This window comes from Schistosoma haematobium, chromosome 6 (genome assembly GCF_000699445.3).
Source record: "Schistosoma haematobium chromosome 6, whole genome shotgun sequence".
Taxonomy (NCBI): Eukaryota; Metazoa; Platyhelminthes; class Trematoda; order Strigeidida; family Schistosomatidae; genus Schistosoma; species Schistosoma haematobium.
Genome location: NC_067201.1, coordinates 8,434,725 through 8,461,878, shown reverse-complemented (window position 1 = coordinate 8,461,878; position 27,154 = coordinate 8,434,725). Strand labels below are relative to the sequence as shown.

General features: G+C 37.6%; 1 protein-coding gene across 2 annotated transcripts; it reads right to left on the bottom strand.

The window, feature by feature from the left end:
* MARS2_1 (Methionine--tRNA ligase, mitochondrial) lies at positions 1-23,617 on the bottom strand. 2 transcript variants are annotated; one of them, XM_051216782.1, is made up of 13 exons: positions 23,471-23,617; positions 22,473-22,539; positions 22,151-22,262; positions 16,964-17,154; positions 15,643-15,714; positions 14,064-14,150; positions 13,489-13,714; positions 11,923-12,062; positions 11,120-11,253; positions 6,943-7,042; positions 4,344-4,567; positions 1,811-1,918; positions 1-508 (listed from the first exon to the last, which is right to left on the bottom strand). In XM_051216782.1, the coding sequence occupies exons 2-13, from the start codon at positions 22,479-22,481 to the stop codon at positions 154-156; spliced, it is 1,758 nt and encodes a 585-aa protein (XP_051065397.1). In that variant the 5' UTR covers positions 22,482-22,539; positions 23,471-23,617; the 3' UTR covers positions 1-153. The 2 variants fall into 2 exon arrangements, with proteins under 2 accessions (XP_051065397.1, XP_051065398.1); XM_051216783.1 differs by having other exon boundaries at positions 15,565-15,714; positions 22,151-23,596.
* Between the last annotated feature and the right edge of the window lie 3,537 nt (positions 23,618-27,154).

Sequence of the window (27,154 nt, the reverse complement as noted above, 5' to 3'; positions counted from 1 at the left end):
TTTTTCATACAAAAATCGAGTGTATATTATATCAGAATAACACTGTCTATATACATTACGATGAGGGAACAAACAATCCCCTAAAGGATACTGTTTGACACTAAGATTAGAATTTACATAGAAAAAAAGTGTAATTTATTATTGTTAATGAAACTATTTAATTTTACGGAGAAATTTTCCAGAATTTTCACCTAGAACACGTGCTTGATTACTGATATTCGATTGGTTTTGTTCTTTTTTTCCTTCATAATATATACCAAGTCGATGTAACAATCGAATTGATAAATTTGGAATAACTGGTTGTAGAAGTAATGCACATATTCTTAATGATTCAGATACTACTGATAATATAAATTGCTTTCTTAATAATTCTTTTTCGGTCCATGGACTGTGACGAGTAATAAACGTATTAGTTTGTCGAATAATGCGTAAAACTTCCTCGATAGCCCTGTGAGGTTGAGCTTCATACCACCAAAATTTGTCAAAATGATGAGAGATATTATCTAGACTGAAATAAAAATGAAACAAAAATTATTTAGTTTGTTATTATTCCATAAAATTCATTTGTTTCATAATGGAAAAATGTTTTATTCAACAACAATAAATTGTGAATTTACATTTTATGATTACTGTCATTTATTGGGTGATTTTCAAACACGATGGAGTGTTGGAATTTACGCTGATACTAAAGAAGCTGGAAAAAAGACCTGATTGGTTAGTTGACAATACTTTTACATAGATCGATGTATTTCTTTGGTCCTCCTTCACAAAACAAATCAAAGAAATCTAACCTGGCTTGCTGTACGCATTATGAGGAATAGGAGGGCAGCACAGTTACTCATATGAAATAGGCGCACTTAACTCAGTCGTATCTAAACGAGTAGTTTAGCTCATACCAAAAATAACGCTTAAAATAGTGATTTATATCTTTCCAAACTTCCTGGTATCAACAAGATCCCGACTTGAGTCTACAAGCCTTTTGGTGATTGATCAAAAACTTCTAACATTTGTACCGACAGTAACTAATCACAATTTATAATTGTGGCTTCTTCATGGGATAACTTTAAAAAAGCTCTTCTTTAAGATCAATAAAGGCATGATACAGGAACGCGTTCAAAAAAACCGACAAATTTCTGGTCAGTTGCTAGTGAATTAGAAAAAAACTTTTATAATTGAATAGTCTATAAAAAAAGAACAATATTATTGCAAACGGTGAACAGATTTTACATAATTAATAAATCTATTGAAGTCTTCTATATATTATTCTGCCTGTCAATCGATAGACCAACGACAATATAAAGTCGTCCATATGGGTATAGATTATCCATCTCTTCGAATCTTTATAAGGTTAAATGGATTTTCAGAAGTTCTCTACATTATTTCTGATTACGGTTAAGAATTTATGATTACATGTTTCGGCCAGCATTTAGAGGTAGGTTTGATCTATGTGTTATATACGATCTACAAGGGGAAAAGTGAGCATTGAACACTATTGCTTTGAGAAAAGTAACCTTTCGTTACCATTAAACTTTCTCATGACTACACAAAGGAATTCCTACTAATCGTTCTACGTGATATTTAACCTAGAAATCGTTTCTATTGATTTTTGTTAATTCGTCCTCACATACTCTTATTAAATTTACTTATTAAACGATTATTAGCGGTCACTGACTTTCGAATTTTGCGCAATAGAACCTAAAAATCGTCTTCTTAAAACTGATTCATTCGACTGTATAAAGTATAGATGTAACAGAAGAGAATGAAACTGTAATACAGTTTATTGATGAGAAAAGAAACTACATAAACTAACTTGTCAAAAAATTCCATATCCGAATTATCATCGTGAAACATATCATCAACCTGTTTACGATTAATCTGAATTATAGACTGTTCAGGGTTAAGAGATTCAGATGTGATACTACAAAAAAGTGAAGATATAAAAAAACCCATTGAATAAATGAAAGAATTAATGGCATCTCTGTTGAAATATATTCTACGAGATAATTAAATAGAAACTAGGATTGTACATATCTCTACATTGTGAAGGCAAAAAATGCGGTACAAGGTTTCCAATCACTTAGCGGCTGGGTGGTTGAATGAGTTCCTTGCACCAACCGAATACTGTGGTGCATCACATAATATCTTATAGGGATCACACACATGTATCGTATGCATCACCCAGATTTATTTGACACAAGGATAAACTGGGACATAAAGTTTTAGAACTTCACAATATAAGTTATTTTACGCCCTTCGTACATAGGCGCATTCATTCAAACTATTCAGTCATGGGGATAATGATAAGTTAGGGAAGAAAACTAAAACCTTGTCAGCGAATGACAATTCCGTAAAAAGAAATTTAAAAAAAAAAATACACAGCCGGAAATAATCAGTGTACTATTTGGTATCTTAGTGCATCGGTATACCGTTTTCCCCCGTTCAGTATCACCATAACAGAAATTTATGTAGATAAGTAAATGAGTTGAATAATGGTATCAATAGTCCTTAGAGCTAAGCACATACGAAATACAGTTCAACAGGAATAAACGAATGGGTTTGTCACTGCTGTCAACTTTCAGCTTTGTTACCTAAGGTCTTGAATCATAGATTAAAACCACTTCATAAAAATCTGGACCAAGACTTCACTTCCCAAAAGACGAGGCACATCAACAGTCAACAACTTCATGGACTCTCATTGAGATCACGAACCGATCTAGATTAGACAACCAGTCATAACCTGAAAGCACTAGACTAACGAAGTAGTGCCTTGGTGTCCGCCATCTGTCTTTTTCCTAAATTATCCATAGTATAGTAGCCAACAGAGCAAGTCGGAGATGTTATGTTAAGAAATAGCTTACGCTTATTACGAACGAACGAGGGTTCCTTTTTGTACGAAACGGGATCTACGCAAAGTTGATGGATCGGATGACGGTCATGCACTACAACACTGACGCTAATAATTCGCAAAAGAATGAGAGAGCGAATGGTAATTTTTAGAGAGTTTTAATATTCCCAACGAAATCCAAATTGAAATAGCAATAAAAATGGACTTAATACACATAACAAAAATGGTCAACTTCTCTGAGGTCTCCCTATCAGGTATATATACAAGTAACATATGTTATGTGCACTAAACAAAATAAACATAGTTATTATAAATCTGTGAAGGTTAGCTGTTAGTTCGAATCATGGATGCCCTCTTTAGCTTAACAACTATTGAAAATGAAGAGGGGCATCGAACGTTTGCTGCACCCCAATATAGAATACCCTAATAGTCTGCACCCACAACTTCATACCAGATGGAAACCGAAACCGTGCCTTGAAACGAGTACGCTGTCACTAAATTGGTATACATTCATTAATAGTCAATATTTCCAATTTGGCGATATTGTATGACCACCATTTATTCCCATTTGGTGATAACCTGCCTTATGCCTGGTCGTATAAGAAACTCAGTGGCACTTCTCGAAGGTAGTCCTAATAATGACCATATATAATTGGATGGAATAACTATCTAATTTCTTACTAGTGTTTAAGTTAAGGTCAGTTCGTGATATAAACTACAAATGATATTGTTATAACATGTGCTTTATTGATAGGTGACATAATGATACTGCCAATTAGAGAACAGTGATTTATCGACCGGACCAATGACGCGTAAAACCGTACGAGCAGTCTGGAATCCTTATTGGTACGTCTTACTGCCTAGCCCTGCCTGTTAAGTCCAGAACAACAATCTCAGCCTCTGCAATATGAATCATGTATTTCAAACATAGTGGGTTTATATACAAACCAAACAAACCACATCGTACCATAAAATAGGGAACAATATTTGTACAAGATCTAGCCAAAAGTGGTTGTGAATGTCGAAGACTATATTTAACAGACTGGGTAGAACTCAAGAACCGTAAATCGTATAATAATAGTTCACAGGTCAAAATAAAGCTTTTAATAAGAGGAACACGAATATGTATAGTTTAGCTATTTAATAATTAAACAATAAAAATATATGTATCGTATTGGTCCATAAATAGTTCTCAAAAGTTACCATTCATAATTCTCATCAGGATATAACAGATATAGAATATAATTTTATAGATTTATTGCTGAATAGGTCATATACTTGATCTACATAGCTACTGAAATCAAAACCAACCTTACAAGAATGTAATAATGTTCGTATACGCTGAGTAAAATAAATGCTATATCATTACTAAAAATGGATAATAAAGTTAGAGAATTGTTCACCCAAGACTCCATACGTATAACCACTGAATTTTTCAAGCTACTCAACATGGAGTTATCTGTTGAAATCAATAAATAAATAAATAATGATCACTCACCGAGAAAGCAAATTTCCAATCCAATTAACAAGTTCTGTGTTAATCATTTTACGAGCCATTTCACGACTATAAGTGCCATCAAATGTTAGCAAAGGAAGGCGAAGCAAAACATAACGAAGAAGATCTGATTCAGCAGGTGTTATAACATTGTTGTTTAATTCGTCCGACAATAAAGCAGACTGTTCAACGATCGGATCGATTTGATTACCTCTACTTTTAGACATCTACATTACCATTCAAACACACGCAGAAAATAGATGAAAGACAAATTCTACTTGTAAAATGATGGTGTGAAGTTGTTAATAGTTTGTGCAAATGTTATCATTACAAGAGATAATTGAAAATAAAGTATATGCACACACTTAATTCAAGCATAGTTTTGTTTCGGAATAAACACATTTATAAGTCAAGAAAAAACCAAACAGAAACAAATGAGTGTCGGTCTATCTACTGGAGGAAAATGAGCCATTTTTAAAAAGAGATTTGTTCTGAATGATGAAGTTAGCTAGATCAAGGATTCAAAAACAATTAACATTGAAAGATGGTTGTGCTACGTGACATGATGAGTGGACTGAAGTTAGAGATTACTAAACAAAACAACATAGAAATCAATTATATCGTTCGGAGTTGTTACAACACTTTAGAAAAATTAACAGAAATAAAATTAGTAATTATGAAACTATATTTTACAATGAATGATATGAGTGAAAGTTAGCCATATTGCACCTAAGGTCTAACACCACTCACAAAAGTCGTGTGTGACAGGCCTCAAGCAGTTGTACCTTGGGCACTGCGGTCACGCTCTCAGGTCACTAAGACCACCTCCAATCCAATTTCCTTTTCAGGCACCTCCAGAAGGGCCCTTCCACGGTTTGGGCAACCGGGAAGTGATAACCACCCTCATACCTCTAACAGCACTCAAGATCACTGTATTCATAATCAACATCCCTCTTCAATTCCTATTATTCCTCCTACGTCGACTTTGAACACTACACTTCCTCTTTTGGCTTCCTCCTCAAATGTCACCATGGTCAACGATTCTAGTGCACAGAACATTGTCCCAGGTCTACTGAAACCTCGCTCCAAACTACACATTTGAACCTTCAACGTACTCACCATATGTCAAATCGGTCAGAAGACTTCCTTGGCTAAAACCCTAGAATCTCGTACCATTGATGTATGCTGTGTCTTCAAAACACTCATACAGGATCCTAGTGTGGTCATTCACTTGACTTCACCTCGCCAAAACAGAGAGCCAACGAGATACACTCTCCATGTATCTGGCGACCCGATGGCTAGTTCTCGTGGACTGGCAGGTGTACAAGGGCAGAACAGGCACTATTAGAGTGGATCCCCGTTAACAGTCGTCTATGTGGTGTTCGGCTTAACGGCTCCGTAAGAACTCGAAAGGGTAGGGACACACATCGTCACCTTTTCGTCGTTTCTGCCTACGCTCCCACTGACTACAGCTCGCATGAAGTGACGGCTCTCCTATTCCCTTTATTTTCTCTTCATTTCAGTGTTCTGCTGGCAGGCATTCCACTTCTGATTACTGCTACACGCTACTTATATATGTCAGCCTAAGTAGCATACACCACAAATACACCGAAAGATGCAAATGGACGATTGGAGACTAGGTATTATGTAAATAATTTGTAAGTTATCGCAACAAATACACGTTCCTCCTGATTATGGCTTTCTCACGTTACTATTTCTACCACCCCAATGTTCATCTTGATAACTGCATCTCACTGTGCTAATGTGGTGTGATAACTTGAACCGATGCACATATGTGACAGGTCTTACGTTGCACATGACTGACTGACTGACATTACATATTATCATTAATAACCCATTTACTAGGTGCACATATTTGGGTACTTGACTTAGAGATACAATTTAGGTATGATGCCTGTTGTGACTTTATGTCCAGCTTATCACATGATTTACCCACCAATAAAAATACAACTTATACAATCTTAGCACCGTGCCAAACCAATGACGTTCGACCGGTGTGGGCAGCCTAGCGTCCTTATTGGTCCTATGTCCGCCTAGCCCATCCACTTGAATCCAGAACACCAATACCAGCTTCCACTATGCGAACCGAATCGAATCGAATCATTTACTTCAGACATACTGGGTTTATATATCAATCAAACAGATCGCAACGCACCATAAAATAGGAAATAACATTTGTACACAATAAAGCCAAAAAGTGGCTGTGAACGTGGTAGGCAGTAGTCAATAAACTGAACATAGCTTAAGAACAGTAAATCGTACAATAATAAATTATAGGTCAAAATAAAGCTTATAACAAGTGGAATATAGATATACATAATCTAGTTACCGAATATTTATACCATGAGAATATGTAAATAATAATAGTCCATTAATAAGTCTCAGACGTTACTCGTAATGTAATCTTCACTAGGATATAACAATGCCTAGTGATAATCTAACCCGTTGTTTAAACTGAAATAGGCAGAGTGAGGTTCGAACCTGAAACTTAGTGGTTGAATATTGAACGCCCTAATCACTGCCAAACAACTGCTACATCTCATGAAATAATATACTTTCCCTACGAAAAAAAGAAAATTACCTTGACATTATCCACAAGTACATGATGGTGACAGATTAGACGTCGCGGCAACGGCAGATTGACAGCCATTAATAAAGCAGGCCAGAGAACTGCATGGAATCTATTGAGAAAGGAAAATTTATGGAGAAGAAAAGAATAGACTGGTTTTATTGGTTAACAGTACTATGGTAGGCACTATTAGGTTAGTAATAGAAACGTTTTGTAATGTCTCAAACTCTCTCTCCACAAAAATACGTTGAAGAAACTTCGGCGGTAAAAATCACATATACAAGAAAGTAAGAACTCTGGTAACATTTGGTATGTGGTTAGTAGTGGAATACAGGACGCGCGTTATTTTTTTACTTGGAAACCATTAGTTAGATTTCCTTGCTACACTTGTGTTAATGTTACATATTGAGAACCCAGCACCTTTCTGTTGGGGAGATTCAGAGTATTCCTCGAAAGGAGCCCAGAAGGGGCCCTGAAAGTGGTAGGAAGCATTTTATCCAATCAGCATTGAATAGAAGTCTTCCAGAAACATATAGAAAGTGAAGAGTCACGGGTTACGTTTTTGATTTGATGACTACCTATCCTGCTGCTATGTTTAGTAGGGTCCCAGAAACCTAAGGCCATCTGAAACGCTATAAATACCCTGAATTTTCTGTACATAAACGAACCTTGAAGTAAAGCGTTTTTTACACATTTAGCGCCTTTTCTCTCGTGTTCAAGTTGCCGTGTAGATCTAGTCTGAGGTTATAGAAGAGCTTAGGAAACCAATTTAAGTGTTCAGTTAGAAGATTTATCACTTTTAATCGAAACATCCCATGCGATATCATCCGCTACTGAGTCCAGATGGCCACAAAATTTAGTTTTCTGAATACCAATAACTGAGTAGGAAATGTCTACGCAGAAATTTATTTTGTTTAAAAGAAAAAACACCTTTCAATGACTAATCAGTAAACATATAAATTTAAATGACTGATATGGTTACCCTGCACTCTCTTACAAAAGATTGTAGAAAATTACCTAGAAATCTGGCACTCTGTTTATACAAGCTTTTTAGGAAGAACAAAAATATATGATAATGCATATACTAATGAAAAGGTACCTACCTACACACAAATATGAGTTCAACTTTATATGCGGCTATGCAAAATATACGACAGCCATATTACAAAGGGACATTTAAACACTAACTGGTATGAAGGTGAAAATATGTTACGTTGCTTAGTCCACAATAGTGACTGGGGGGTTACTACAACTACCCTCCATTCCCAGACAGTGTGAATGGAACATTGAAGTAGGTCCCCCAACTCTTGCTGAAGTTCAAAAAGCTATAGTTAATCTGAAACGAGGAAGGGCAGCTGGTCCAGATGGACTGGCTCCAGAAGTCTTTAAGGATGGTGGTCCAATTTTAGCGATTGGGTTGACTAATATTTTAGCTAAGATCTGGGAGTTAGACGTTATCCCATCTAACTGGTCACAATCACTTATCGTCCCAATATATAAGAAACGGTCAAAATCATCCTGTGACAACCACAGAGGGATTAGTTTAACTAATATAGTATCTAAAATACTAGCCTCGATAATTATCAGACGCCTAACTAAGACTCGTGAACTGCAAACACCAGAGAATCAAGCTGGCTTCGGACCTGGTCGTGGCTGCATCGACCACATATTCACCATTCGTCAGGTTATAGAACATAGGCATACTTATCGGCGTCCGACAATGGTGGTCTTTCTCGACTTAAAGGCAGCATTTGACTCGGTATATCGCGAGATTCTGTGGCAGTGTCTGTCATTGAAAGGCGTACCTCAGAAGTACATAAACCTTGTAAAGGCTCTTTACTCGAACACTACTAGTCGAGTCAGAGCTCATGGCGAACTGTCATCTACTTTTGAAACCTCAAGTGGTGTCCGTCAAGGATGTCCACTTTCTCCATTTTTGTTTAACTTCATCATAGATCTACTGATGGAAATAACTTTCTCGTCGACTGAATTCTCGGGTATTGATCTCCATCCAGGAGGTCCACTTATCGACTTAGAATACGCAGATGACACAGTCCTGTTTGGTGAAGACGCTGATAAAATGCAGAGTCTTCTGGTAGCACTGAGCAACAATGCCAGGATGTTTGGAATGCGCTTTTCTCCCTCTAAATGCAAGTTGTTGCTTCAGGACTGGTCTGCGTCAACACCTGAACTAAGGATAGGGAGTGAAGTAGTCGAACGCGTTGACAACTTCACTAATCTTGGAAGTCTGATCAGCCCTAATGGGTTGGTATCGGACAAAATCTCAGCACGGATTCGAAAAGCTCGTTTGGCTTTTGCCAACTTACGTCACCTGTGGCGAAGGCGAGATATCCGTCTATCAATAAAAGGACGAGTATACTGCTCGGCAGTCCGTTCTGTTTTAATTTACGGCAGCGAAACATGGCCATTAAGAGTAGAAGACACTCGTAAGCTATTAGTATTTGACCACAGATGCCTTAGAAATATTGCTGACGTCTGCTGGGATCACCGGGTAAGTAATAGTGAGGTTAGACGCAGGGTATTAGGAAATGATGGTAAATCAGTTGATGAGGTTATGAATCTTCATCGACTGAGATGGTTGGGCCACGTGTTACGTATGCCTGAACACCGATTACCACGACGTGCAATGCTATCCGGTATTGGAAATGGTTGGAAGAAAGTTAGGGGCGGCCAAACCAAAACGTGGCATCAGTGCTTGAAGTCACTAACTTCTAGTCTGAGCCATGTTGGTAGATGCAGACTACTTGGTTGGGGTCCGCGTGACTATCCTAACCAATGGTTGGAGACTCTTGGTGACATGGCTTAGAATCGATCACAATGGCGTCGGTGTATACACTCCCTGTCTTCCCTTAAAACTAAGAGATTAAAATCGCTTCATATCTTTCTTTCTACGAACCAATTCTTTCTTCTTGTACTATATCTCTATATGCAATCTTTCTCTTATATATTACCACCTTTTACCTAACCACTGCTATGAATCCGGTGTTCATCTTGTTGTGCTGATGCGGTATGGCAACCTGGACCGATGCACATATGTGCCTGGTCCTACGTTGTAGCTGACTGACTGACTTTTCTAAATGTCAAGCTTATAACAACTCACGTGCAATTTAGTTGGTTCACATCTAATTCGGTTAAGTCATTTTGTTAACTTATTAACGAACTGAGTCATCCGTACAACAACAACTTATCTATATCATTGTATCTTTATTATTGTTGCGAATGTATGAACATGTATGCTTGAGCATTGCTTACTGCCTACGCATATATTTACTCTACTAGCCTTACTGTTAGTCGCTTAATTGATTCGATAATTCATTCATTTAACTGTATATATGTCCATTTTATTCGTGTTCATTTGTACTCGCTTACTCGTACTCGTATTCGCCGACCCACTCGCTCGCTTGCCTGCTTGTTTTCGGCACAACTCTTTCATGATTGTTTAACGCACCTGTAATTTTGGATATCTGTGTGTGGTCCCATAATAAACGTAATCAACACTTCGTATTCGCCTTCTGATTAATATACCGTTGGGGTGTTATCAAGACGAACTGTATACGAAGTTTAAGGATTATATTGAATACCGACCACCACAAGTTTATATACTGAATACTGTGGAACACTATTTGTAGTTATTAATTGGTTGGAGGCATTTCTGTAACGGAACAATTCCTAATTCGTCCTACACAATAATAGCAAACCCTGATTATCTATAATAATAGTCATATTATTCAATGAAACCACACCCTATCAAACACTTAAAAAGTCTTGCAGTATTCCCACCATCCACTTCGTCGTGTTGATGCAGTATGATAACTAGGCTTGATCCAAACTTGCCCCAGGCTCTTTATATTGACAATGACTGGCTGGACTCGTAGAGACCTTGGAGAATACAAAACAGGTCAACATCTTAAAAAAAAGCCAAACAGAACCAAAGTTATCTCGCCAAGAATATAGATGGTCAACAGAATACTTTTCCAAGCATATATGGGAGTTCAAATTATTTAAAACAAAACAAATATATTAGCTTTCTTAGAAAACTCATTAAACAAGGAATGTAAATAAAATTCTACAGAACCTTTTTAATTATGAAAACATGAAAAGGCATAAAGGTAACTACAGATAGTGATAAAAAAAATAACTAGTAGTAATAATAATAAATAATACTAACCGTATTATATCTTTTCCCAAAAATTGTACATCTGGTGGCCAGAGAGAGTGCTTAAAACTACCATCATTAACATTTGACCATGGGAAGCCTGCAACTGTTAAGTAGTTAATCAGAGCATCGAACCATACGTAAATCTATTTTTTTTTAAAACAGAAGAATTATAGGAAAAAACACTGGAAACTAACAAATTTCAAGCAACCATTTATAATATGTATACATCTCTCCACTAAATGTAAACTGTTGCTTAAAGATTGATCTGTGTCAACGCCTAGACTAATAATAGGGAGCAAACTAGTTAAGCGCGTTGACAAATTAACTTATCCCAAAACATCTTAATCATGAAGCTTAAAAGTCCTAAGGGTTGGATTTAAATCAGGGTCGAGGTTGTTTACTGTTGGACAGTCCCGTACTAAGATGAAACACCTGTCTAGTGCCAACTTAGCATTTAATGGTTCCCCAGTTGATATGAGTCAGTGATGAAATCCAAGTAATCACAGTAGTTTTTACTGACCAGACGGAAATAAATGGAGCAGGGTTCGAACCATCGACCGACTTGTTGAAAAATAACATGCCTTAAGCATGGTTGGTAGATAGAAAAAATTAAGCCGAAATATGATTTTTAAAATTGATAAATAATCAAGACCACGAGAGAAAAGAGAAAGATAAGTCGAGTCCATAGGAGAGAAAAACACGTTTGTATTCCTGTAAGAACCAGGAGAACTTTGAGATGGAACAAGGAAGAAGTTTTAAAAAGTATGGAACTTGGAAAGAAAATCTCGTTTTCGTTTACAGACAGAACTTACAATTTGTTCATTATCACCAGGAACATGTATACCCCAATCTGAACGACTTTTTGATCTTGAAATAGATATATCTTGAGAAGTATCCACCATATTATGTGCTATATCACTCCAAACTGATTGATTGGATGACTTAGGAAATACTATTTCAAAATGATTAAAAATGTATGATAATGAAAAAACCACAGATAATAAAAAATAGAAGTGTATTATATTATTTATGAAAAGAAATTGAAGTGTGAAATATTTTATAATCCTTATAACTCGTGTTACAAACCAGAGTTGATGAAATGCAAATTAACCGTTGAAAGGTTCATGTTCGATTCATGCACAACAGTTTCAGCTGACAAAATATGGCAAACTCTCCCTCTTTCTCTGCCTTTATGTAGAGTTTTTACTTGCGAAAGTAAGCAAAAGTTATTGAATTTGAATTGGTAAACATGATTACTTACCCCACCCCACCCCAAAAAGGTTGGGAAACCTTGATTCGATGCAAAATAACAATCAATCCAAATAGGTTACGACTTTTTCAAGTGGAAAAAAAGCGCGAGTATATACTGGTCACAAAATGTTGTGGAAAAACCGGAATTTTCAACATCTTTTATTCAGGAACAGAGACAGCTTTAAAACTGTTACAAGACTTATGAGGAAATGACTACTTTGCTTAAATGAAACTAGGCCCCTTACTTTTTTAAACCTAATCAAAAACACTGGAAATCTACAAAGCAATGTGCTATTTTTGAAATCGAATTTTTTCTAATCTCTCTTGTGGTCTACAAAAAGCCAACAGAATAGAACTCGATATGCAGTTTTGGAAGCTGAATGTTCAAACCACTCTGTAGATGGAACAAGTTTTATGCAAGGGAGATAATTAAGTAGATAAGGTTGCGAATTCGCAATCGACTGAGATAGATTGAGCATGCATAACTCATACCAAGCCATAGTTTGATGTGAGACGTTCACTGGTGTAGTAAAAAGTCTCTAGATAATCAAACATAGATACACAACTAAGTAGGGAACCCACTGACAGTTAGTTGGTATCATGAAAAGAAACAAGAGTTTCTTTGTATAGTAGGAATCAATATGTGGGAATTATGAGCACCACAGCTTAAAATTAACCACAGAAGCCTAAATATACTCAGTTGTTAAATATATTGAGTACATTAATTCAAATCTATACATCTTGAGTACTTGTTTATTTTTCTAGATCTTATGATCTCAATTCTTTCGCTATTATCGAATATGACAACTTTAATCACTGAATCTTACGCAATGATATTTTACAGCCAAATCAACTGATTTGTCACCGCTTCGGAACACTCCACATGTAATATAACCACCATTGCACTTACACACAGTGATACTCAATTAAGCAACGGAAGAACACTGTACCCATAATGTCAACGAAGAAATTATTGTAATAAGATCTGACATAAGAGAACGAGTTGCTTAAAAGTTAACTGAATACAGTAAGTTTATTACACAATAAAGACATCAAAACTATATTTTTGGAAGTTGTCCTTGTATAATAGAAACAATGACAGAGACACTATTCAACAAAACACTTACCTCCTGAATCTAGCCATTTGTGTAAATCATTTTTAAATGAAGACAGTTTAAACATGTAATTCTCTTCTTCAATCCATTCCACTGTATTACCAGTTTCTTTTGACACAGGTACTCCTGATGAACTGGTTTCATCAATTTCCCATGGCGTATAAAATGCTTCGTCTGAAATACAATACCAACCAGAATATTTGCTTCGATAAATATTACCACTGGCGTTTAAACGCTTCTACAAAGAAATTTTTTGGGAAAAAAAATATATATAGAGAGAGAGAAAGGACAATAAGTCTTATGGTATGTCGACTAGCACTCTGAACTCTGGATCTAGCAACCTGAGTTTGAGTCCCATCAAGGGCTTGACCGATGGAGCCTTTGAAAAGTTAGCGGTCAAGACGTTCAACTACTAACTAGTAAGTTGCGGTTTTGAGTCCCGCACCAACTATTTTGGCTTGGGCAATCAGGTAGTATCACTAGCCTTCATCCATAAAGTATGCAAATCCGTACTTGGTATGCTATATCACATATTATACATGAAATATTTATTTAAGAATAAATTTTAAAATAAAATAAAAACTCACCCAAAATTCATGAACAGCTTTAACATGCCTAGTTTCAGTAGTACGGATGAAATCATTGTATTTTACATGAGTAGCATGACAAAGAGTCTAAAAACAAAACATGAGATAAAATTTGACCTACCTATATAAAAAGTTGAGAACAATAATTGTATTTTTTTGCTCTGTTTTCAACGAAAGAAAAATATATCATATACAACTTAACTCTCATCCTAACAACTGAATAATTTTTTTAACTACATACATATACCTATAATCCCTTCTAAATTTCATGTTTTGTAAGAAACTATATAGAATTCATTCGAACAGAGAACAAAACACCTCACTCAATCGAATGACAACTTAAATAAAGGTAGAAAATTGTAGTTATTAACTAAAAAAACTGATAGAAATATCTATTCAACTTTGCAGTTACACTTGTTAAATAACACTAGGATATGGTTTTTGTAGCATATGAAAATGAGACTAAGAAATATACCATAAGAGTAGGATAAACAAATGAACTAAACATTAAATGTGACAGTATATATAAATATATTAGATAAAAAAAACATAACGAATGAAGACATCGCCCTTTTTTAATTCATTACATAAAATTCATGTTATGAAAAAATTAAACGAATTAAAGTGACTCAGAATGTCGCTCCGATATTCATTTCAATGACTGTTCAATGAAGACAAAAAAGTCAACAGAACAGACTGAAACTCGGCTCCATTTTCATCACAGTCACATATACACACGCATATTCAAATATATACTTTATAAGACAATAAAAACTTTAAAATAATAGAAACATGTTTTTAACAATGGAAACAGGTCGATTTTCAAAAAAAAACATTTGTACCAATAGCATTTTATCCTTCCTCACAATTCACGGATTAAATATCAAGACAGAGTCCGACCGTCAACTAAAACTCCAATATTTTCGTGACGTAAATACTAGAAAAATGTGACATGGTCTGACGTTAAAACACTAAGCATATATCACATGTGAGGACAGTCAATCATAAGCAACCTACGACCTGGTGCGTATGTACGTCAGTTCAAGTTGCCATATCCCATTAGCACAATGAGATGAAATTATCGGAGCAAATCCCAAAATAGTAGAGGTAGTAACATCATTAGTGCTGGTAGAAAACACTAGGCATCGAAAATACGATTTGAGATACATTAGTGAACTAATAGGATAAATTTATGAGGAATTTAGAAACTTAGAAGGGCAACGATTGTGAGCCATGTCACCCAAAGTCTCTAACCATTGGTCACAATAATCACACTGATCCCAACCAAGTAGATCAACACCTATTAACATGGCTCAGTTCACATATTATCGAAAATTTCGAACTCTGTTCGCCAAAATTTTTTGGGTTGTGAAATATCTTATCAGGAGGACGAATAGTGCTACAGAGTTCATCAGCACAACCTGTTCATGTTTTTATCATGATTGATCTCGTCTGTCATATGCACAAAAAAATACAATCACCAACATTTACAGATACTCACATTTCACAACCAGTTTTCACTGGTAAATACAGGCACAGACATGAATACACATCTTCAAAATGGTTAAAAAATGAATACCTCAAACAAAGGACTCATTCGATCACAATACTGCAATGGATTAAGATTATTGACAGTTGCAGCCCGGCGAACCTGAAAATGAAAAAGTGTACAGAGACACTTCATTCAATATCAACTGGATAGAAATAAGAAAGCTACACAGTTCGCCCATATAAGTAGAGAGAAAAAAACACCAGACCGGGAAATAACACTCAAGTTGTTCCGATAATTTAGTCAACTATTCCATTCAACAATAAAACAACCTAGTACTTCTTGTCTTGTCTTGCTGCTGAAGGATATGGTACAAGAATATATATGTGTAAGGGTTTAGGTTGATCCTGTTCATATCAGTGAAACGTAAGTGTTTACCAACAAACTGACACAAACCACGGGACTCCTCAGAAGTGCGCATTTGCCACCCTACTGAAGATCAAACCCAGCACTTTTAGGTTTCCATAGAGTGAGGATCCAGACGCGCACTGCTGAAGAATCCTATACTAAAACGAAACTATTATTCGGTGTCTCCTGGTCCTCGATAATTGTGTAAAAATAAGACCAGCTCGTGATATAAACCGTAGAAAGACGAAAACTCCCTAGACACTTCATACTAAAGATATAATATAATTGTTAAGTTTCGTTTTCAGTGCTAAATGTTAACATTGTGGTGAGTATAAGTCCAATTTATATCATCTAAAAATTATTAATGTTGTTAAGAGACATGGAGGGATAAATATGAATGGTTTGCCTGTATATTTTAAACGGATATTTACCATTAGGCGTTTTTTATCTGTATACCGTTTTCATGATAAACTATTTTTGACTGTTATTGTTGCATCTTCAACCGATTACAAATAAACCGGTAGATAAGTTGTGCACTTTTATTATGGAGGTAGATCAATGGTTAAGGCATTCGACTATCAGACAATAAGTTGAAGATTTGAAACCTGCCCCATCTACTTCAGTTTAGGCAACCGGGTATTATCACTAGCCTTTACACTTAAAGTGTAACTCATAGCCAAGTACATGAACCTATACCTGGTAACTAGACTAATAAATAACTCATTTTTATGGTAAAAATATTTTAGCTATTTGTACGTCTTAGTCTTGTATTTTACTTGTATATACAAGTGAGTTACAAGTTATCATAATAAAAGTCACCAGTGGCTACATATCTGGTCTTTTGTTATTTCAACTGCAGAGATGGAAAGGTAGAAAAGCCAGTGTATCCATTATAAGAAATGCGAAAAGAGTTGAAGGGATTATCGTGATAGAGCGTAAAAAGCAAACCAAACAAGTTTAAAAACAAGGATGAAGTATGAAGTGAATTTCACAGACGACTCACTTTAGATCCATGTTCATCAGTCCCACAAGACAAAAACGTTTTATTGAGATTGCAGTAATCAAACACAGGAGAGTAAGTGAATGCAATATAATCTTGTTGGAAAGGTTTCAGTATTGACTGATTACGCAAACAACTATATCTTGCCCAAGCGTCAGCTAAACATGTGGTATATGCATGACCCAAATGAGGTTCTAATAATTGGAAGAGATATTTAAATTGAGATGAGTGAAAATTCTAGAAAATTTATGTGGGTAGGAGAGAAACTCGAATGAATTACTACCAAACTATCTAGATGATAACTCCGCCTGTAGCTCTTCTAGAGTTACTGCCGGTCCCAAGCCCGGGTAAAGGAGGAGGGTTGGGCATGGGGTTAGCGTCCCCATCCCGTAGAAAACTAACTCGCTAAAAAAACGCTTACCAGAAAAAATAATCCAAACCATTTTAACTCTGCCCTGAGAGTTAGAAGGTCTTCACTTAGAAGAATTATGACGCTTCATGGTGAAAGCCGAGTTCGTTCGGAAGCCACGAGGCCGATGCCCCTTCTAACAACCAGAGCAAAAAATTTTATAGGTACATGGAACGTTAGAACAATGTGGGAAACCGGGAAGACCAGTCAACTTGTAACGGAAATGAGGAGATACAACTTAGCAGTACTGGGAATCAGCGAAACCCACTGGACCCAAGCTGGACAGAAAAGGCTAGCTACGGGAGAGATGCTGCTATACTCCGGTCACGAAGAGGAAAATGCTCCACACACTCAGGGAGTTGCTCTAATGCTGTCCAAAGTAGCACGAAATGCACTTGTAGGATGGGAATCCCACGGATCCAGAATCATCAAAGCATCATTCAAAACAAAGAAGGAGGGGATCTTAATGAATATTATCCAATGTTGTGCACCCACCAATGGTAGCAACGACGACATTAAAGATCAATTCTACGAGCGGCTGCAGTCAATCATAGAGAAATGCTCAAGAAAGGACCTCACCATTCTGATGGGAGATCTAAATGCCAAGGTCGGAATAGACAACACTGGATATGAAGATATTATGGGACGACATGGACTGGGAGAGAGGAACGAAAATGGAGAAAGATTTGCAAATTTGTGTGCATTCAACAAATTAGTCATAGGAGGCACAATATTTCCACACAAACGTATACACAAGGCTACATGGATCTCACCGGACCACACTACAGAGAACCAGATAGACCATATTTGCATCAACAAAAAATTCCGAAGGACAATGGAAGATGTGAGAACCAAGAGAGGAGCTGACGTAGCTTCAGATCACCACCTAGTTGTAGCCAATTTAAAACTGAAGCTAAAAAAGAACTGGACAAGTGGACAAACAGCACTACAAAGGTTCAATACAGCCTTCCTTCGAGATACTGACAAACTCAATGAATTCAAGATAGCTCTCAACAACAGGTTCCAAGCCTTTCAAGATCTACTGAAGGAAGAAGAAACTACCATGGAGGACAACTGGAAAGGCATCAAAGAAACATTGACTTCAACGTGTCAAGAGGTTCTGGGCCTAAAGAAACACCATCATAAGGAATGGATCTCTATAGAAACACTGGACAAGATCAAAGAAAGGAAGAACAAGAAGACAGCAATTAACAACAGCCAAACACGAGCAGAGAAAGTCCAAGCACAAGCTGAATACATAGAAGCAAACAAGCAAGTGAAGAGGAGCATTAGAGCCGACAGGAAGAAATACGTGGAAGAATTAGCAACGACGGCAGAAAAAGCTGCTAGAGAAGGAAATATGAAACAGCTCTACGATACAACGAAGAAACTATCAGGGAAATACAGTAAACCAGAGAGGCCGGTCAAAGACAAAGAAGGCAAGCCAATCACTGAAATTCAACAACAGCGAAACAGATGGGTAGAATACTTCGAGGAACTCCTGAATAGGCCGGCTCCAATGAATCCACCGAACATCGAAGCAGCACACACAGATCTTCCTATAGATGTCAACCCACCAACGACGGAAGAAATTAGAATGGCCGTCAGACAAATCAAGAACGGGAAAGCAGCAGGACCCGACAACATACCAGCTGAAGCACTGAAATCAGACGTCGAAGTAACCACAAGCATGCTTTACCCTCTATTCAAAAAGATTTGGGAGGAGGAACAAGTGCCAATGGACTGGAAAGAAGGACACCTCATCAAGATTCCAAAGAAAGGAGATCTGAGCAAATGTGAAAACTACAGAGGCATTACACTACTGTCAATACCAGGGAAAGTCTTCAACAGGGTGTTGCTGAACCGGATGAAGGATGCAGTAGATGCCCAACTTCCAGATCAACAAGCTGGATTCCGAAAGGATCGGTCGTGCACAGACCAAATTGCAACACTACGGATCATCGTCGAACAATCAGTTGAGTGGAACTCGTCACTATACATCAACTTCATTGATTATGAAAAGGCATTCGACAGTGTAGATAGGAGGACATTATGGAAACTTCTTCGACACTACGGAGTTCCTGAGAAGATTGTCAATATTATCCGGAACTCATACGACGGACTACAGTGCAAAGTAGTGCATGGAGGACAGCTGACAGATGCATTCCAAGTAAGGACCGGAGTCAGACAAGGCTGTTTACTCTCTCCCTTCCTCTTTCTTCTGGTGGTCGACTGGATTATGAAGACCTCGACATCTGAAGGAAAACACGGGATACAATGGACAGCTCAGAACCAATTAGACGATCTGGACTTCGCAGATGACCTAGCCCTCCTATCACGTACACGTGAACAGATTCAGATAAAGACAGCCAATGTAGCAGCAGTCTCTGCATCAGTAGGCCTCAGTATACACAAAGGGAAAACCAAGGTCCTCAAATTCAAAGCGGAGAACAGCAATCCAATCACCCTTGACGGCGAAACTCTGGAAGATGTAGAATCCTTCACATATCTGGGAAGCATCGTCGATAGACATGGAGGTTCAGATGCAGACGTAAAGGCGAGGATTGGCAAAGCAAGGGCCGCATTCCTACAATTGAAGAACATATGGAACTCAAAACAACTTTCAACCAATATCAAAGTGAGAATCTTCAATACGAACGTCAAGGCAATTCTACTGTATGGAGCTGAAACTTGGAGAACTACAACAACCACAATCAAGAAAGTACAAGTATTTATAAATAGCTGTCTACGCAAGATACTCAACATCCATTGGCCGGATACCATCAGCAATAGCCTTCTGTGGGAGAGAACAAACCAACTTCCAGCTGAAGAGGAAATTAGGAAAAGACGATGGAAATGGATAGGACATACATTACGCAAATCGTCAAACTGCATCACGAGGCAAGCTCTAACTTGGAATCCTGAAGGGAAGCGGAAAAGAGGAAGGCCAAAGAACACGTTACGTCGGATAATAGAAGCAGATATGAAAAGGATGAATTACAACTGGAAGGAGCTGGAAAGGATTGCCCAGGACAGGGTTGGATGGAGAATGCTGGTGAGCGACCTATGCTCCTTCACGAGGAGTAACAGGTGTAAGTAAGTAAGTATCTAGATGATACTTGGAGTACAAATGAAAATGAAACTAATAACTTCCTGTAAAGATTTAGATAACTCGTACAGCTACTCAAGACATATGAACTATCCTCCAAATAATCTTTAAGAAAATAAACTTATTTCACTATACGTTCTAGGCGGATTGTGTCGAATAAGAACCTTAAACTGATGAGGTAAAATAAAAGGCCGTTATTCTATAAATTTACTATCAGACCTGGTTGTAAAAGACAATGAAAACTACTTGGTTATGAACAGTAAAAATATCACAACAGATGACTGAAAAACTTAAATGACATAGACCAAAGACGATGCTACTTTAATAAAAACAATAACCCTTGATATTATATGAAATTTAGAACTTATTACGTTGATATCCTCTGAATGATGTCTTTTTGCTTCGTTTTTTTATTTCTCACGTTATACTCTAACAAGCTTTGATCGAATGAATGGTACACATTATTTTATGTCTTATTGTACTAGAAAAATGTAATTTAAAACAAGCATAGGCAGCAGATTTGCAGCTTTTCAAACAGAAATAATGTTAGCAGTTAACATTAGTAAAATGTCGACAATATTTCACATTTTTCCAATAAACAACCAGCAGTTTCGAAGATCCTTAACATTTAATCATCCCAGTCAAGAGAAAACATAAGACACCTTTTTCGACTTATATGCAAACCGTATTGTGGCCGTTCATTAAAAATACATCTTTGAAGTGTGTATGGCCATCTATAGTTTACACCTAATGCTATTTCTCAGTGACAAACTCCTATGGTACCGAAGATCTGTCAGGAAATTTGGAAGTAAATGCTCAAACCATCTCATCAACCGATAGACATGGGAATAAAGGACCAGGCACTAATGTCAAGTTTAACACTAATTGATATGGTGACAGTTGAGGCTAATGAAAGACATAAAAACCCTACCGAGAACGAAACCACATCATTACAACCAACCAATTACACTTGGTGTAAATTGAAAATAAGTATTCATTTACGATTATATTATTTTTATTATGACCGTTCATTAATCACTGTGAAAAGATAAAGAGAAAAGCTGTTATCTCACAATAATTTCGTTATGATTAGTGGAATAAAGCATTAGAAAATAACTTTTGCATACCAGAGCGTTATGATATCTATAGTTCAACCACTCATAGAACCCAATTAAGCACTACCCACAGTAGAGAAGCCTAACCATTCACTACTAGACAGTATTTCCAAACAGAAACACTAGTTATGCTGTGAAGACGTCTAGTAGTTCTTATCACTCCTATCAACAATAATGCACGTAATAGGTGTTTTAAACTACGACGTTAAAGATAAAGTGAACACTTCCAGTACATCTCTGTACCACATGCATTTTGCACATATATATATGCTCAAAAGACACTCATCCCATATAAGTAAAACTCATGGTTCCTGAATTAAACACACTTTAATTTGCAATACATATATATCGCCTTCAAATCAACACAAATAACATTTTACTGTTTCAAAGCTCATTTGAAACAGACTGATAACAAAATAACATTTAGTCATATATCTATCCAAGAATAAGGAATCTGCCTCTTAAGGTTTAATTATATATAGGTGGAGTCAGTCCATCTAGTCACAAGAACTGGCTAGAATGCTTATTAAAAGTCCATAATCTATCTAATAACTTACTTGCATTGACGTAAAATATTGGACATGTAATAAAAAAAGGCTTCTCAGAACGAGTAGATGCAAAACATCGGGAATGATTATCAGCAGCCGTTCGGAGTAAAGGTCGAGAAAACTAATCCGAAAAACAATAAATAAAGTAAACTGGTCCTTACAAAGAATAAAAACGATGTTGGTATTTAATTTTTATTTGTAGAAATGACAGTACAAAACAAGTGTTTCACACAAGTGTACACGCGAGAGCATAAGAAAAACAGCATATTTAACAAACGCATATATAGTTATCACCATGAATATCCTAATACTATATGGATATGACACTCACAAAACACATTCAGCTTGCTTGAAACCATCTACTCGAATAATTATTCATCACACAAGCTATTCAGAACCTGAAAAATTGAATAAAATACACCACGAAGTTAACCCATTGATCAACTAAATATTATATTAGATAAGTGACTCAGAATGTCGCTCCGATATTCATTTCAATGACTGTTCAATGAAGACAAAAAAGTCAGCAGAACAGACTGAAACTCGGCTCCATTTTCATCACAGTCACATACACTCATACAGAAACTAAAGTAGTAGGGATCCGTTTCTGACAACTGAAATGGGTTAGATACAAGTAGTGTCTTTTAACACATCACTACCCAATGGTAACGTACTTCTGGTTTATCTCTACTTATTTGCACTTCCCTACTATATAATGTGTGAAAGTTAACTATGAGTATTATGAAATACATAAACTAACTTTCTGCAGAAGTTCAACGGCTTCCCCTCATGATGTCAAGTCTCGTTTCAGAACACTTTTGATTGCAGTCCTAATGTCAACTGACGTTAGTGTTGGCAAACTTATAGATGCGGATGATTGTGTCATTGGTCTATGGAAAATAGCAAACATTTCTTTATCACGTTTCCTCAAGATCCCATATATAGTTGTTGATTATATTGTTGGTTCTAACCAACAATGAGAACCATTAATACCCTAAGCTGCCTGTTTTGCGGAAAATTTTGTTCATTTTTGGGAAGCCGCTATGAAAAATTCTGGAGAAGTGGCACGAAATTCTGGGGATTTCCCCAACATTCCCCCGAAATAGGGAGATTCTCAAGCTCCCAACTTTGGTGAAATTTCGGGCAATTTTGGGGAAATCCCCAAAGTGAAATAGCCTTCCCCAGGTCTGGGGAAATTTCGGGGTTTTTGTGCCATTTCCCCAAAATGTGCCAAATTTTCCCCGAAATTGGGAGCTCGGGGACGAGCAATGTTTGGTGTACCAAAAAGCAACTTTAAGAACTTAACGTGAACAAAAGTAGCATTCTAACCAGATACAGCACTTCGGATAAAAATACTAATTAACACCATAGATATTTTACAGCAGTCTAAAAAGTTCATAAAGTAACGTGTTACAGCAGCATGTTAGCAACGCTTCAAGGGTATCGTCCACTGGTGGAAGTTGCGAGCACTTGAAGGTCAAACTGTTGTAAGTTGATTGGTGCGTCACATCGACAATTCGTGGGGTTTTGCAGAAGCGGTGAAATCAAGACATTTCTGGATTTGAATTCAGTTCAGCCACACTATGTCTGATAACGTCCATCTTTCAAGTAACGAAGAATGTTCTAAATTTCCCTCATTCGTTCGTACGACGTTGAATAGCTTAGGTCATGGCGACCATTCCGTATCTGAGGTTGGAATTAAAACCCAGCATGCAACGATGTTCAGAGTAACTCAGTCTTGCGTGGTGAATAAAAGATACAGTCGTAGCAAAATTCACAGCATCATATAGTTTTTTAATAAACATTACATCACAATATGACAAATTAATTGACTACATGAATGTAAATTAGACCATCGTTATGGTTTGCGATACACTCAGTTGACGTGACAACGCTGAGTATTGTTCCAACCCCTGTTTGACCTGCCATCAGCTCAGACTCGAAGTTACGTCACATTGACGCATCCGCCAGGATCTCAGCTGCAACCGAATCAGCTGTATCTCCGTATAAGTGCCTTCATTGATTATCAGATTCAGATTTGTGTAGTAAGGACAGAAGGCCTACGGCCTATGATATTCCTTTTCTAGTATGCTTCTGTGAGTGTCCAGTCTTCTCTTGAAAGAGTCAATTGAAGGTGCGGACACCACTGCTTCAGGCAGCAGGTTCCAAGTATTGATGACTCGGTGTGAAAATTTGTATGCCACGGGTATTTTGTTAGTTCTTGGCTTTTCTACTCGTCTGCTATGTCCTCTGAGATGTCCCGATCTGGTGGGAAGAAAGAGAGAGAGCAAGTTAGGTCCGAAATCACTTCTCAGTATTCTGTACCTCAAAATTAGATCTCCTCTTAGTCTGCGATAGGACAGTGTAAAGAGGTCCAGATTTCCAAGCCGCTCTTTGTATGATAAACCCCGGAGTTCCGGAATCGCACGGGTAGCTGCCCTCTGTACTTTTTCTAGTATGTCCGAGTCATCTTATAAGCAGGGGCTTGCAGCCTGAACACAGTTCTCTAGCTTAGTTCTCACTAAGGATGTGTATACTGTGGTGAACATGGTAGTGTAGCGACTCACTTTTACCGCGAGAACACGATTAGTTTATTGGAAACAATTATTATAACCAATTGTACCAGTGACTGTCTTAGTGTGCTTTTGTTTAACTGTGCTAAAACATCTATTATTCTTACACTTTGATTGTGAATTCGCGCGAATTCGGTTACGTTCTGTAACCAAGCTTGTATCCTGGCACGATCTCGGTATCCTTTCGATACCAAGAGATCGCCAGCGAATATATTTCGATTTGGTCCATTAACTGCCTTCTGATATTTGGCTTCCGGGGGATTGTATGGATTTATTTGGCACGTGTTTCCCTGTAGCGGTGTTCATAGTCTACCGCCACTCGACCCCACGCTACAGTAGTATCTAACTTAGTGAATGTCCTTTTTAAAGCCCAGATGGTTCGAAACCCCTTGGCTGCGACCTCCCGGCAATGGGCCGTCGTCTTAAGATCATTACTCACTGTCACCCCTAGATCCTTATGTGACCGGACTACGGGCAATGATACATCCCCTATGTTGTACTTATTAACCTTTGAATCCCCCAAGTGCATGTAGACACACTTTTCCGCGTTGATAGACATCAGCCACTCTTTAAACCAGTTTATCATATTATTTAAGTCTGCCTGAAGAGTAAATGCATCTTTATCTCCAGTTATTACTCGCCAAATTCTTACATCGTCAGCGTATAATAACATTGGAGACTGTACTATACTTGTAAGATCATTAACGTACATTATAAGAAGTAAAGGACCTAGGACGGAACCTTGGGGTACTCCACTAAGTACTGGTCTCCAGATGGAGCACTTGGAAGTTATCCTTACTTTTTGTCTACGACCTACTAGGAAATCTTTAATTCATTTTAAAAAAGGTCCGGCAATACCAAGGTTTTCCAACTTCAATAGCAGTCTATTAGTAGGCACCTTGTCAAAAGCCTTACTGAAGTCTATGTAGACAACATCCACTGAGTTTCCGTTGTCTAGCGCATTAATCCAGAACTCCTTAGCTATAAGGAGGTTCGTTGTACAGGATGGACCCTTTCTAAAACCATGTTGTGCCATGTTCAGCAAGTTATTGGTTTCTATAAATGCCGTTATGGTCCGTTTGACTATTTTTTCCAGTATTTTAATTACAACACTGATGAGGCTTACGGGTCTGTAATTCGATGGAACTTGTCGTGGACCTGTTTTATGTATGGGAGTGACGATTGCGTCCTTCCAGTCCATAGGTAACACACATTGGTCAAGTGACATAATGAATATCACAGTCAGTGGGGTTGCTATATATGCCTCAAGATTTTAGGGTGTAGTTCATCTGGTCCTGTTGACTTCTCCATGTTTAGGGTGCCAGGAGCCTTGAGCACATCGTTTTGGTCGAAGTCCACGGCGAGGAGGTGGTTTGTTGACTCCGTATTTGGGTCTGGTTCTTTGTCTAGAGGAGGTTCCTGAGTGAAAACTGCCCCAAAATAGTCAGCCATAGCCTCTGCTTTTTCCTGATATTCCTCTATCATTTCAGATTCACTTCCTGCCTTAATTAGGTTGGGAATCCAATGATGCATCCTTGTTCTGTAGTTTATGTACGAGAATATTCTCTTGGGCTGCTTGAGTGCAGATTGTGCCAGCTGCATTTCATATTTCCTTTGAGCTTCCCGAATTTTTGTTATACACTCGTTTCTTATCGATCTGTAGCGTTCCATCGTACCTGCTGTGCCAAGGCAGATGGCAACATCCCAGCATTTCTTCTTTTGTCTTAGTAAGCGTCAAATATCCCGCCCTATCCAGGGTTGTCCGTGCATCTCTTTCTTTGGGACAGTCCAGGGTATGTATGGTTGAGTTACCCGATTGTATAACTGCCTGAATAGAGTCCATGCCTCTTGTACTGATGCCTTTGAGTAAATTTCCCAGTTCTCAGCCGATGCTGCGGAGTTAATTGCCTGTGTATCTGCCTTCCATATGTTAAGACGAGCCGGCGCAACTGTTTGACAGGCAATCTCAGCCATGAATTTGAATAAGATGTTCTCATTGCCTACGCTCACACCGAACGCAGCTCAGATGAAGTGAAAGATGAATTTTATGGAAAGCTGTCTGAACTTCTTCAGAAAGATAGTTTAAACCAAACAGAAAGGCATTTAGGTGGGTATACAAGCAGCTGTGGAAACAGCAGTGACATCTGTCAGTGGGTTAAGTCACAGGGTTACAAAGAACCAATGGATTTCCTCAAGGTCTATTGCACTGATGGATTCTCGTAAACTCATCCCATCAGGCTCTGAACACGATGGAAAGAGAAAACATATCAGATCTAGGTTAACCAAATGTTTAAGGAACAACCGTGAGCAGTGGTGGGCAACGAAAGCAAAAGAGGTAGAAAAGGCGGCGACTATAGGGAACACAAGACAGCTCTACAGACTAATAAAAGAAACTGGAATTTATAAGTCAAGTGTAAGTGAGAACATCTCAGAAAAAGAC

What these genes read in the sequence shown, in the direction of transcription:
- MARS2_1 (XM_051216782.1), bottom strand. An exon ending in GAATGAGTCCTTTGTTTGAG is followed by an intron (nt 14,151 to 15,642) that starts GTATTCATTTTT and finishes TTTTGTTTTTAG; the next exon opens with ACTCTTTGTCATGCTACTCA. An exon ending in TACTTGTGGATAATGTCAAG is followed by an intron (nt 4,568 to 6,942) that starts GTAATTTTCTTT and finishes ATGGTAATGTAG; the next exon opens with ATGTCTAAAAGTAGAGGTAA.